Genomic DNA, 14838 nt, shown 5'->3' on the forward strand with positions numbered 1-14838 from the left:
GAATGCTCTGCACTGTGCATCTACAGTAGGGAAAAAATAGCATAGCTAAAGTCTAGCACTTGCATGCAAATAGTTGCAATTATAGGCTATTTAGTTGGTGTTTCGAGTTAAGCTGGTCAATGACCCATGAGCACGTCTGGGAGCAGTGCTCCCCTGGAAGACTAAACATACAGAAAACATGAGGCAGCGTGCACTGTCACTCCCTTGCCCGCTGTCAGCCTTGGCCATTAAGCAGCTACAAAGGGCACAAAGGACATAGGTGTCTGCTAAGCAAATCTTGGCCAGCAGCAAAATTAACAACTAGGAGCAGAGTGACTTTAGTTGTGTGCTGTCGGTAACCGTAGCTCGTGGCTCTTCTTACAGCTTCCATTTCAGGGCATCATCACTGGCTTCATAATCGTCTGGCTTTAATTGTGTCTACCTCTGCTCTGTTAAAAGGAATTAGCTGTTGAAATTAAGGAAGCTAAGGCTTTGTAACTTATTATCTGTGAAGCTGCTGAGCGTAGCAAGAGATGAAAGGAAACCTCCCCGAGTTAGTTGGATGATCTTCCCAACACACGTTAGAAAGTCTTCATTAATTATTGGTGACGGGGTTCATTGCAATAATTGAGGAGCATCTGCAATGCAGGGCAAAACTTGTCAGCAGCCTGGCCACTGAGGGTAAAGAAATACAGATGTCCTTCCTTGGTATTTCCACGGTGCCATGTGGCACCTGCAGCGCTTCGTAGGTGGCTGAGCAGAGCCAGGTCTCCTTATTAAACCCGTGGTGCCAGGAGAGGTGACAGCAAACTGAGGGCAGAGAGGGAGAGAAGAAATCTGCAAATGAGATTTCTGGACACATGCAATTTTCTTCAGGCATCTGTTTAGGGGCAGCACTACGGCATGACAGGAGTGAGGGGCTGCACCGATACGCACAGGTTGCTCAGAGAGCACAGATTAATAAAGACAAATGGCTTGTCTCATCCTTCCCTCCATGAGCACGTGGCAAGCTGTTTGTGCTCCCGTGCTGCGTGACAAAGCGGGTGGCTGCCCAGCTTGGAGAATCCACCAGGCTAATTTTCAAGCAGGAGCTGCTGTCCTGCTACTCTTGCTGTCAACTGGCCATCTTCATGGTGGTTACTGGCTTCTGCATCAACGCTGCAACATGCAAGAGAAGTGCTGAGACAAACCCATGGGGCTACTTGGTTACCACATGGAGTACTTTTTAACAAATCGTATGGCTTTGTGGTAAAACCAAGTAGAGGTGTTGCCTCATCAAGGGAGATCCATTGCCTGTTGTTTGGAAGGACTGTCAGGAAACATCTAAATGATGCCCCGTGTCTCTGAAGAGTGATAGGAAGCAGCCCCAACACCTGGCAGTTCAACGCGCCTTGGGAATCGCTACTGACCTGGGAAAGCAAAATGCAGCCTGACACCATCCCTGAGAGCCTGCCAGCCGTGGAGCAGGGGGTCTGACTCCCAGGTCTCCCTTTGCCCTTACACGTTAGGTCTAAAATGAGTGGTAGTGACATTGGTGTGTGCAGCAGAGGGACCCGGGGAGTGTAAGCACATGGACCAAGCCAGTGGAGCTGAGACCATGGCAACTGTATCCAGCCGTGAAGTCACTGGGATGAAGGGGATCGATAGCACAGCTGAGCTGATCCAAGGTCAGAGCAGCCCCTGGGCTGTCTGTGCCGAGAAGCTAATGAGATGGAGGCAGAACAAAGATGGCTCTGGTTGGCTTCTCGAGTAAAAACATCTTGATATTGTTTTCCCTGGATTTTGGCATTCTTTCCCCAAAACAAAAACAAACAGAGTGTTTTGCTGGAACGTTATTTGAGAAAAAGCACTTAGTGCCCTCATTTGAGGGAGTGATCATACCACAGTAGCAAATAAGCAGCATAAATAGCATCTGTGTGACATGAGTTCTGATATGAGGGAGAATGCTGAAATTCACTCTGAACCGAGAGGGAATAATCTATTGTATAGCTTCTGAGCCAGCAAATATCCACGCTTGTTTAAATGAATAGCTATGCTAACCTAGTATAAACCATCCGTGATTTCTAGGATCGTGTAAAAGAGCTGTTAGCAACCCGCACCTCCTTGTCCTCACTCCACCAATAACATGTTGTTTTATTTCCTCTTTATTGACAAGCTTTCACTTCCATGTTGAGTTAATCTTACCATCTTCTTTCTCTAATTGGTTACATCTGTTTAATCTAATTGGTTACATTGGTTAAGCTAAATATCTTGGGCTTGGAGGGCCTGAGTATGTGGGAAGCCAGCTCAAGTTTTTTTATGCTCTCTGCCTTTTCCATCACCTTGGTGAATTTAAGAAATCAGTGACTGGCTGCCTTTTACCATCACAGTGGAAATTCCCTCAGTTACCTCTCCACTTTTTCCCAACAGCAATTTAGGAAGGTCAGTTTAAGTTTACATAGTGTCCTCCTGACATCCTAGTGGGTGCGATGATTGAAATATGCGGGCATCAGCATCCGTGCATAGGCAGGACAGAGCATGCAGGTAGGGGATGGGTGTTTTATTGGATCAGCTGGCATCACTGGAAATACTAGACAAGCTTTCTGACATGCAAGCCCTTCCTTAGGTCTGAAATAGAAGCAGCAATTTGTGAAGCTAAATACAAGCTGAGAACAAATGCTCAGATGTTAATTAGATACGTATCAATTAGCCCTTTGTTTAAAGAAAAGATATTCGGTAGCTGTGGAGGAAAAAAAGGATGGTAGAGAGGGAGGAAAGTGAGAGACAGTGAAAGTTTAGAAAGTTAAAGAAAGCTACTTATCACCTAGGGGGGGAAGAGACAGCTAGTTCACAGCCTGGGGAACAAGAGCGGATCGTGGTGAGTAGGAGGAGAGTATAATCATGACAGTCACATCTACCAAGAGCGTGCGCCTCCGTGTCAAGGGGCTCCACGAATTTCTCTGCTCAGCCTCTTCTGTAGCACAGACTTTTGGAGAATGATCTGAAAAAGAGCACTAAAATGCCAAAGATGTTTTGTGGGAAGTGTTCCCCTATTGGCAGCTAGAGTAATCTTTCAGTTACAGGTTGGCCATGAGAGACCATTCTGGAGCATACAGATTGCTTAGTTTTACTTATACAGGTACCATGAGGCCACTGGATTAATTTTATTGCATTTCTGAGATTTCAGGTGTGGGATTTAGAGAAATTTGGGAGGGAGAGTTACAAGGTGGGCCCCACTTTGGATGGGCAGAGGAAGATGAATTTTATGCAACACTTTGAGGGGACCATACTCTGGTTTCAGGGGTGCTTGTAAGAAGCTGTGCTCTTCCAGATGATGTCCATCCTTGTGAGGAAAGAGATAGCCAGGCTGGCTGGCTGGCAAGCAAGGAGTACCCACCTGGGATGCCCAGGTACTTGACTGAGAGTGGTCTATTGTAGGTTTGCAACAGCATGTATTATATATACTGCCGAAGAAATATCAAAAATAGCAGCTCTATTCAGTCAAACCAGTAAGAAACCAAATGTTTGGTCAATATTGCGCGTACCGTTTCCTAGGAGTGCCTCTGTTGATTGTGCTCACCCCACATGAGGTGCTTTTTCATTGTAAAAAGAAACCTTCACGTGGAGCCAGTGTTATTTTTAAGTGGCTTTCTCTTCAGGTAGCCTGAATTCTCTGTGAATTATAAAACTGGAGGGACAACTTTAGGAAATCTGGCCGCAGAATGAAATGCTGGATATCTGTGATGCATTTTTTTTCATTGTACACACAAGTGGAATTCAAATCAGAACATTTTGTAAGGGAACGTGGAAGGGTTGTATACGATCAAACTGTGCACGCAGCCTGTGAGCAGTAAAAAACTAGGTACTTCTAGACTACTAAAATGTCCCCCAAGTCATAATTATAAATCAAGATGCATGTGTTCAAAAGATTGGTGTCTCCATAAAGTGCCCGAAATTCAATATTTTTAGCCTACTCTGTCTTCTGAAAGTGCCTGCATATTTTATATTCCCCGAGTGCTAAAAATTGTCTCTGTATTTTATGTATTGTTGTTTGTAGAGCTCTATTTGCAAACATAACTAACAGCTAGTACTGGAGATGATATACAGGCTGTATAGAATGCCTGAGGAAAACAAATCTGGAAGCATACAAACGCTGGAACCTTCCAACTATAAATTTCAAGGACACTATAAGAATTTTTAACCTCATGCTAATTCTGTTAAGAGTATACCATAGCTGTGTGGGATGCTTCCTTGTAGCTCACAGGAAGGAAAACTGCTCCAGACTGTTTATCAGGCATGTTTCCATGGTTGTTGTACCTATAGATGCAAAAAAAAAAAAAAAACACCCACTTGCCATAGTCATTGAGGTGTGCAGTCAGTGAGGTGTAGTTCCTGTAGATGCTGTGTGTTATCCGCTGGAAATCATCTGCTGGCGAATGGTCCCTGGGGCAGACGTGGCACTCTGAAGCAAGGTGAACAGATGGAGGGCCCCGGACATCTGACTGCAACAGCTCGGAGCTGTCAGGGGGAAAGGGGCTCCCACACAATTCCCAGATGAGAGATCTGACATCGGTTCATTCATTCAACAGCAGTGCTGGGAGGTGCATTGGCCCAACCACAGCCTAAAAAATGATTTGGGAAGCACTCCTGGTGTCCTCCAAGGAGCCTCAAGTACCAGGTAGCATGGCATGGAAGTCTCCATGAGGACTTGTCAGCATGGATGGCACCATGGTGTTGACACAGGAGTCCCTCTTTTGGCTCACAGCATGTGTCCTCTTGCTGCTGTCCTCAACGCAACCATTTTTTTATTATTGTGGAAGGATACAGATTAAATGGAGAAAAAAAAAATTGCCTTCAGTTCAAGGTTGGCTACGTTAATGTGGTACCAAAAAATATCAAAGCTAAGCTTGAAATCGAGGACTCAGAGATAAGCAACACAGTCTGTTTTGATTCCGTTTCAAAATGCATTCTAATCAACAAACACTTTCAGGAGGAAAACAACTGCTTCCATCCAGTTTTCATTTCTGTACTGCACAGTTACTCTTCTGATGAGAGGAGGCTCGCTAACCATGCATGTGCACAGAAAACCAAAGATCTGTGGCTTTTACCCCCAGGTCACAGGCTGGTGTTACCCTTGGCCCGTCTATCTTGTGCAATGGGTATTTCTGTAATAAAGTGGCTTTTTGTTGGTTTTTAGGCTACACTGAGCTGCATGAGCAACTAGGAGATGTCAGCAATACCAATACTCATACCCAAATATGACAGATCTTTCTCTCAATGCATGGTTATGTCAAAGAAAAAACAGATATTCCATAGTGTAAATTACTTATATTTTCTCTGTATAACACTATTATTTACATTTACATAACATGTTTTTGGTACAGTTACATTCAAAGGGAATACATTTCAAAGCTCCTCCTTAACCAAACAAGACAGAAACAGTGGAGATGGACAGAATCTGAAAGAGCTTTGGATACGATTGCACATGGCAGATGATGAATTAGTCCCAGTGCTTGTTCTGACAGACTGAATGAAAATGTGACTAGCAGTGCAAAATCCGTCACAATTTAATGAGATCCTAAATGTTAAACATGCAAAATAACATTTTTTTTTCCTGAGATTAGGTTTCAAATATCTTATTTTCATTGCACAGATTATCACTGAGATGCAGCAACTTCTTTCAGCATTCAAAGAGCACCTGCATTGGCTCATACAAAAGATTAGCATGCAAAACGCTGAATAATTCAGAATGCCTTGAGTGGGTAGAAGGATGAGCACACTGGAAAAGAACCTGTTTTTCTGAAAGAAGTTTGTCTTTGCATTAAAAAAAAACTAACATGTTTAAGCATTTTTTTTAATGAAACCATAGTTTTCAGATTGGGAACAGCCACCCTTTGTTGTGACCCACATCATGTGGCTGCCAAACTCAGCCCACAAGTATAAGAGAGACATAAAGCATTCAAGCAGCAACTCTTAAAAGTCAGGATTTTCAAATCCATATTTTTCAGCTCAAGATTTTTGTCTTTCAGTCAAAACAGGATTTTTGGCACATGGGTAATTGCTTTTTATTTAACACTGGAACAACATTTTTAAGACAAATACTTCTAACAAAACAATGTATTGATTTTTTTAAAAAGAATCACTTCTGATCCACAGGTAGTTTTGTTAGAAATGTTGAAATAGCCCTGATGAGAACTTCTCTTGGTTTTATTACAGAACAGAAACTGAAAAATGTGGTTGATCTAAGAGCTTGAGATGATCAGCTGTATGTAAATTTTAAAAAAGCAATAGATAGTTTATTAACCAGTATTCTTCTGAGCTAATCAATCACTAGCAGTTCTAGTCCTTGAACTTGCTGTGGATAACCTGATATTTCTGTCTGATAGGAGTTTTGGTGATTCCTTCGAGATCCAAACCAGATTCTTGTTGTTGTAGAGTCCCATCAAACTCATTGTCTCTGAATTTAAGGCTGCCATTTGTGTCCATTATTTTGCTGAGCTATCATATACTACATTGCAGAGGTTACAATTTTATTTCATTGCATGATAAATAAACACAAAAATAATCTATAAATTGAGAGAACTGGTGGTGACCTTTCTTGGTCACAGGAAGCCATCCAAGTATAAAATGCAGCTGACAGATGAATTTCCAGAAGTCCATTCTAAACATGTGTCACATTTCTAATTTTCTTTGGGCTGACCAGATGATCAGTACGCTTTTGAGGCTGCCCCTAGGACAGAATGAAAGCAGTTACCGAACTAAAAGAAATCCTAGAAAAGCAGTCCCACAAGGGTCCTCAAGAGGTTACCTGCCACCCCTCACCCCAAAGCATTATGAAAAAATTAAATCTATCATCAGCAACCCACTCAGAATCTAAATACAAAGAAAAGGAAGAACGGCAGAATAAAACCAAAAAAATAAAAAAAGCTTATATAAGTCTCACGTGCATACACCGATGACAGTTTTGGGAATTCATTAAATGGTCTTCTGCTATCTAAGAACTTGTGTGCTCTGCAGTCCTTATTGCTCCAAGCAAAAGATTTTGTTGGGCATTTCCCCTCCAGTTTTCTTAAAGAAACTAACCCATAAGCTGTAATAAAAAGTTAACATCTGACATTGCTTTCCTAATACACTGGAAATTGCAACAATAAGCATGCCAGTATTTCATACACCTGAAAGAACATTCTCAACATCTCCATGTTTATCTAAGGCTGGCTTTTTTTTAAAGTTCCCATGGCTAGCATCATTCTGCTTCCACCAACAGCAGTGTTTTCAAGCTGACCCCAGTGAGATCAGCTCAGCAGTTCTGAAAACACTGTCCTCGTTTGAAATCAGTGCTGTGGGTTTCCAGTCCCAATTACTTTCATGCTTCTGCTGCTGGCTACTGTTCCTTGCATTTTCCCACCTGGTCGCAGTCCCTTGGGCATTAATGGAAATTTCACTTTTCTTCACAGCTGAAATTTTTATCAAGCCTGAGCTGGTTCCCAACTATTGACCAAACTTCCTATAGTTTGTTTCTCAATCATTAATCATGTACAGCCTGTACTGCCTTGGTATTCTTCCAGTATGAAACATCATGAATAATGTATTTGGTACCTCTACGTTATTGAATAAGCCGGAGAGGAAAATGTTAGATAACAAATGTGGACAACATTTCTCTGGTATTTAATGAGTCCCAGCACCTCAAGGAAAACCATGGGATAAATATAACTATCCTAGAAACATTTCATAAGACAGATGCCTTCTGTTCTAAACACAACTCTGTTCGCTCCCCTCCCCCCTCTTTTTTTGTTGCAAGAACATGCTGCTGTTTTCCAAATTTACCCTCCTTTACTGTTTATTTCAGCAGAGAGGAGCGGTGCTCTGGGAAGTAACAGGATTGCCTGTCTCTGCTCAAAAGACCTTTTCCAAGATCTCTCTGCTGCTCTTAATTTCTTATAGTTCAGCCATAGCACAAAGACCTTAGTGGTGCTCAACAGAGACATCACTCATTCATTGCCAGAGCACGTGAGAAGTTTCCTCTGGTCTGTGTTACCCTGGAGATTAATATATAATGTGATTTTCTCCTTTTATTGCAGAACAGTTACTTGGCATTTCCTGGTCCTTCAGTTACAGGTCTGCTAAGGCTGGCATTCTCACTAGGGCAGAGGTTTTGAGATGCTCTCTGCCACTGCTCCTTCAAAAAATTAACACGTTTACAAGTAGAGTGGAACAACAGAAAAAGAACAGCTGGAAAAAGCTGAAGGCAAGTGCTGTATTTGTGGAAAGCAAGCATTCCCAGATACTCTACACTGTCCTTTGAGTATAAAGTATACTGAACTAGTTCGCATGCCGAGTACCTGGAAAATTGCAGAGGGAGTCCAAGAGCTCCTCACTGAACACTGTCTCTGAAAATTCCTGGCATAGGTAATTATTTGAATCCCATACTTCACTAAATATGGGGGTGGGAATACTTTGAAGAATTTGTTGCACAAAAATATTCTTGCACCTGGATTTACAGATGGAACAAAGACACTAACCAGGAAGGTCATCAGGTAATGCTGATGAAAGAGGCAGAATTTATGGCCACTAGGAGGCCATACTACAGAAGATCCTGTTTTGTGTGTGCTTATGAATAGGAGGCAGCCTGAGGATTTGCACCAGCTGGGTCTAAACGGCACTATTCATTCCTATCTGATAGCACTTGGGAAAATGTAACCCCTGCATTCCTCTTTTGCCTTAAAAATCTCATCTGCAAGACTGAGCCTTCCAGTCCATGCCTTGTCATGCCATTTCTCCTCACCACCAAAGAAGGAACCAAGCAGCAAGTTTGCTGCTGGGGTGGGGACCGTGCCCACAATAGACCTGGTTCCTCTCTGCCCTGCTGCATCTTGCATTGTTACCTGCTTTAGAGCAAATGCTCCGTGTTACTTATATTTTATTCTCACTGTGCTGTGATATCAATTAATGAAGAATTTCATGAATTCCTATCAATTCATGCTGGCTACTGTCCCATTTTCTGCGGAGCTTTCTCTGAAGTAGAATAGCCTCACAGAGGTTGCAGTTAACTATGTATAACTTTGCTGAAATTGGGGCTGCTGGTTCACTGACCTAAACTTCACTTTCTGATGTTGTCGAAGATCTCAAATAGAATGCATTATAAATGCAAAATACAAGGGAGTAGGATGACAAGAGCCATTTCATATTTAAACCTTTGTATTTCAAGACCTGCCTGTTGACTTCCATTCTGCCCCAGATGCCTTTTTATAAGGATTAGTATAAAGGGACTATTACACCGGGAAAAGTGTTGTATGGTTTGGTGGTTTGGTTGGGGAAACAGATGCCCAGATCTTTCCATCTCTTTCAGCAATTCCAGCAATACATGGGTGAATCAGAGGACAAAATGAGTGTGTGTATCAGCTGATTGCAGGGTTGAATCCTTCAGTCAATGAAGAAAGGACTTCTGCTACTGCAAGCATGTTGTAGTCATTTGTGCAACCCATATGACATCAGTGATATGAATGATGAACACACATCTGGCATTATGAAACAGGGCTCTGATCTCTAAATTGATTTGACAGATGGCAGCTCCTCAGACACTGACGCTGTGGAAATGTGTGACAAGCTGAAGGCTTTGCCTGCTATTAGCCAGCCAAAAAAAAATTCCAAGTCTAACTGCATTAGAACAAATTGCTGAAATTAATGTGGTAGGAGTACTTCCAAATGTGTCTGCATGCATCACACATTCTGCTAACTGCTAGAACAAAAAATCATGGAGGCACAGCTTTCTGAAGGTTATTTTTCCCCCTTCCCTCAGTTTTTAATTCTCTTTCTAAATTCACTTCATTTACAGGAAAACACCCACCCAAAAACTCTGGATACCCTCAAAATATTTTAGATACACCCTTGCTTCAAATAGCAAACCAGTTCCATCCTGTCAACTCTTAGTACACTCAGCACATTTCCCTGTCCATCAACAGACACACAAACTGGCAATTCCTTCGTACTTCTTTGTCGTTTATTCCCACCCATGGAGCTTCACTGCTCCCCTTCTGCCACAGACACTTGGAAAAAATTATGCTTCAGTCTTCAAGCTGCACCTGCCTTTCCACATCTGTATCATCAATATTTATTACTCTCTTAATCAAGGTATGCTGACCAATGAATGTCATAACATGACATACTCTACAGTACATTTCACCAGTAAGGGTAAAATTATTTGCTGTCATCGGTTTATATTTCTGTTTTATTGGTCTTTTAATTTGATTTTGATGGCTTAATTTTTCTTCTCAAACAATCCATTGAGTCAGAGCAGTTATATACAATGCAATAAATGTAGCTACAATCCATCACTCATTACCTCCTCGGTATAAAACCACAACCACAACCACAGCTACATAATATTTGCAGTTTATAAGAGTGTCATTTGGAGTAGTTAAGGAGAAAAATAGATCCGTCCCCATTAATAGTGACTCGGTCTGGACTGAAGAGTGTGGCTGTGGTGGTCAATCCAATCCTTGGCTAGCTCTGCTGAAGTCAGCTGAATTACAGCACGGATGAACCTGTCCCACTGTAAACAAGCACTCCCTTTAACAAAATGGTCTGTTTTATCACAGACAGTTATGGCATATTAAATGGACTAATTATGATTTTTGTGTAGGAGACTGTGCAGTCCTGCAAGATCCTGAGTCTCTAGAGCTCCTTTGGTAGCAGTGGGACTTGCAAAATTTCCATTCCTCTGAGGTGGCCCTATGGCCCTTGCTCAGGCTAAGCTGTTCATGGGGCTACCCCAAAATCTGCCAGAGCCAGGATAAGGATCCCCCACACTGCACTTGGGTTTTGGAAGAAGCTCTGTGTAGTGGGTTAGGGCGTATGAAACAGCCCCCTAGGCACTTGGCCTGCAGCTTAGCCCTGGGACTGGGAGCAAGGATCACTCTCCTGCCATTGCTGACGGTAACAAAATATGCAATTAAGCAGCAGCCAGTAACTCTACTCTCCATTTGACCTTTTCTTGGCTAATGTAATCAAAAAGAGGACCTTCCAGCACCCCTGACTGATGCTCCTGGCCTCCTCTTCTAGTGGTGGGTAATTTTTTCCTCAGCTCAATAATTTAGTTCGATATTCCTCATTTTTTTTAATGTCTAGCACATCTTTTTCTTTTTTCTTTTTTTCTTTTTTTCTTTTTTTCTTTTTTTCTTTTTTTTCCCTTCTCCTTCACTTAGGCATTACTTTTCCCTGAGATGACTTGCCAGATCTTTTGTTCATGTTGTGAATTTATCAGTGCAGTTACCGGACAACATTTATCTTCTGTGAACATTTTGCTTTAGTTTCTGACTCAGCTAGTTTGATTGGCCCATAGCTGACCACCTACATGAATTTCTGTTGTCACTTTTTACTGTGAGACCCAGCAGGTGTTTCAGGCTTTGTTGACCATGTTGGGTCAATGGGCAAAGATTTCTAAGGAAGCGAAATCTTTGATACAGAGTCCTCATTAATCTCTCAAATCATTTAAAATTGGATCCTTTTACATATGGAACAGAAGGTATCAAATTTAAAGCTGATACCCTCAGAGACCCAGGGAGATTTCTAATGCCTCCAGTCTGTGCAGGTGGAGCTTATACAAGCTGAAACTTCCCGTCTAGCTGTAGCGAGGTGGGGGTTGGTCTATTCTCCCACGTGCCTGGTGACAGGACGAGGGGGAATGGGCTAAAGTTGAGCCAGGGGAGTTTTAGGTTAGATGTTAGGAAGAACTTCTTTACCAAAAGGGTCGTTAGGCATTGGAACAGGCTGCCCAGGGAAGTGGTGGAGTCACCATCCCTGGAAGTCTTTAAAAGACGTTTAGATGTAGAGCTTAGGGATATGGTTTAGTGGGGACTGTTAGTGTTAGGTCAGAGGTTGGACTCGATGATCTTGAGGTCTCTTCCAACCTAGAAATTCTGTGATTCTGTGATTCTGTGATCTAGTTTTCTCCTGGCAGAGGGGGAAACATACTGTGTAGCAGGTATGTTTGCCTTTGCCCAGTCAAAATACTTAGTTGAAAAATCTTCATTCACCATGATTGCCCTGCTTTCCATCTTGTCTCCATATCCATGAGTTTCTTCTAATTTTAATTCTGAATTCCATTCAAATTTTGCCCATTTGGCCCTCTTTTCTGGCCTTGTAGTTGTGGTGAATCCCAATACCACATAGTTCCAAGGAAGCCAGCTACAGAAATTTTAAGTTCACCTTGCAGAGAGTGAGAGACAAAAATTTAGGTCTTCAGTCTCCGTGACTCTTCCCATCAGTAGCTGCGTTCCTTGTTCCCTCCCCACACTGTTTCTGAGGGAGAACATGGTCTCTTCACTTCTTACTGACCCCATGGAAGCACCACAAAGGTGTTAGCTCATTTTTCCTGATTACCCAGGAGAGAGAATGGTAACTTGCTGGAGTCCACCACTATACAGCCTCCTTGACCGCAGAAAATTGTCTGAGCAACCCCTCTTTGTCCTGGTTCTCACTGGTTCTCTTTCCATTTCTCTTTAAAAATTTCAAAAAAAAAAAATATCCCCAAATCCTTTGGGAATATTTCCAGGATCCATATGGGGAAAGGGAACTGAGAAACACAACTTATCAGCAAACAGTTAAATGGCTTGCCACCTGATTTCTGCTGATTGACAAAAAATGTGTTATAATGAAGGAGCACCACAACGTTTATTATGCAATATATTGGCTACAGTGGTGATTGAACTTCATTAAAATGCATCCAGTAACTCACCTCTTTGTCAGAAAAGAGAGCTTTTGCATTTATCAGGGAAGGTTATGAATGTAAAAGACAAAAACACTGTATGTTGCCTGGGAAATGTTTCACTATGTTTCTATATAATCCCATAAACCTAAATCATGAACTGTAAATCCACAATTTTAGGTAAAACATTCATCAGACAATATTTGCGTTTCCTTTATCAGCTCCTGTATGTACAAGATGGTGCCATCACAAAATGCTGAGAAGCCCTTTCACACTGAGAAGTAGTTTTTGTTTACGAGCCAATTTTAGATTGCTAAATATTCCTTCAACATATTAAAAAATATATATAAATATTTTTCACCTGCAAATTATCTCTCGATATCTTTCAAAAATCTGCATGCAGTTACCAAAGCAACTAGAAACCACCTTAGCAGATTAGTACCAAATATTGCCCAGGGACAAGTGGTTTAACAGAAATGGTTCAACTCTATGCTGTGTCCCTCTGATGGGTATCAAAGTTTCCCTAGATATTCAGCTACAAAGATCTCCTAGGCCATCCTACCCAGCATCTGACATAGAGGGCTGCACCTTTGTGTTTCAGTTTCGTGTTTCAACCCTCAGCTGTGTTGAGCATGCTTTTCAGCTTCGCATTTATTACTTGTTTTGTTTAACAAGTAATTAATGTCAAACATAATAACTACCAGCTACAGATACATCATTATCATTCCTATTATATTTACTGTTATTATTGTGATCATTGCTTTAATCATTGATTGAGTACTTCCTAAATTTTATTGTGTGCTGCAAGAACAAGACATACTCTGCTATGATTTATATGCAATGTCATCTCAAGACAGATTTCTGCATTGCACATGTTGAAACATATCTTCAGAAATAAATGAGTTACCGCTGTGTTGAATGGTGAACTTGGTACCACATCACTGCTACTTTCCCAAGAGAATATTGGCCAAAAAAAAAAAATCATGAAGACGTTAAATCTATTTTATAAATGTATGGCATAAATTAAGATCCATGTTGCTGTTGTGCAAGAAGCTGAGAGCCTACCACCATGCTTCAGAATAGAGGCAGATGAGGATGAAAGAAATAGAGGAATAAACACCGAGCCCTGCTTCTTTATGCTTTTTGTCTTGTGGAAAGGGGACAACACATGAGAGTAGACTGGATGTTGGTTCCTTGCTTCCCCTTCCATCATTTACTGCTGAGATGCCAAAGGTCTCTTAGATTGGTGCTAGGCTCCTGACTGAAGAAACTTCTGCAGTATGGAAGTGCAATTGGAAAATGCAATCTTTAAATTATCCAGAGAAAAAGCTTTTTTACTGACTGCATCTGCACTGGATTTTGTTTGTAAAGGAACATCAAGCACCACATTCAATGGTGCCTCTATCTCAAATCCACACCTTGTCTAGTCTGGAGACTGGTGAGAAAAAAACAAACATTGCAGACATCTACTTTTGCGGCAGTACATGTGTAACAGCTGTCCAGCATTATTACACACTTGGAGCAAAGCAAACCTCCATATTAATGGCTTAATGTATGCAGAGGTGAATTCTCAAAAGCTGAGCCAGAGTTATTCTGTCTGGTGAGGGTGGAAGATGGAATTAGTGGTATCAAGTGGGCTGGTCAGAGAGAAGGTGACTTTTTAATCCTGGGAATGATGAGAAGGCCTATGGTAACACTGTCCTATGGTAACACTGTCCTAGTCAGGGCTACCGACTGTGCTGGGAGAAAGTCCCTGCTGACATTTGGAGAAAGAAAAATATGAGCAGCAATGGAAATGAAAAAGCAGACACAGACTGAGGAGCAACAGTCTGTGACTCTATAACTTTAGGCTAGGAGGTGGGGAGAAAGACGTAATAGGAATCTGGGGAGAACAGATGGTGGCTAAAGCATTATTAGACATTTCTTCCAAATATCTGGAGTGTCTGTTTCTCCCCCACTTCCCACCCCCTAATAAATCAATTTAAATGCAAGACTAGAACACAAGGCATGCATCATTATAAACAGAAAATTCACAAATGCTTAAGGGATCATTCCACTTATCCAATTACAGCTGTAATTGAGTTTTAAAATCTACATCCACCCAAAATCTATGTTTGGTTAAAGTACAATATGCACTGTGTGGAAAAATAATAATAATAATAAAAAAAAGATTACAA

At 41.6% G+C, this 14838-nt stretch overlaps 1 protein-coding gene across 2 annotated transcripts in view; it reads right to left on the reverse strand.

Annotated features, from left to right (window-relative positions):
- Nucleotides 1-5317: 5317 nt before the first annotated feature.
- IGSF5 (immunoglobulin superfamily member 5) overlaps nt 5318-14838 on the reverse strand; it is a 29599-nt gene continuing 20078 nt past the window's right edge. For both annotated transcript variants that reach the window (XM_082751978.1, XM_082751977.1), the window contains one exon: nt 5318-6688. In XM_082751978.1, the coding sequence (XP_082608104.1) occupies nt 6620-6688 (69 nt within the window). In that variant the 3' untranslated portion in view covers nt 5318-6619. The remainder of the gene's footprint in view (nt 6689-14838) is intronic.

This window comes from Aythya marila (genome assembly GCF_965140915.1).
Source record: "Aythya marila genome assembly, chromosome: 1".
NCBI classification, from domain to species: domain Eukaryota; kingdom Metazoa; phylum Chordata; class Aves; order Anseriformes; family Anatidae; genus Aythya; species Aythya marila.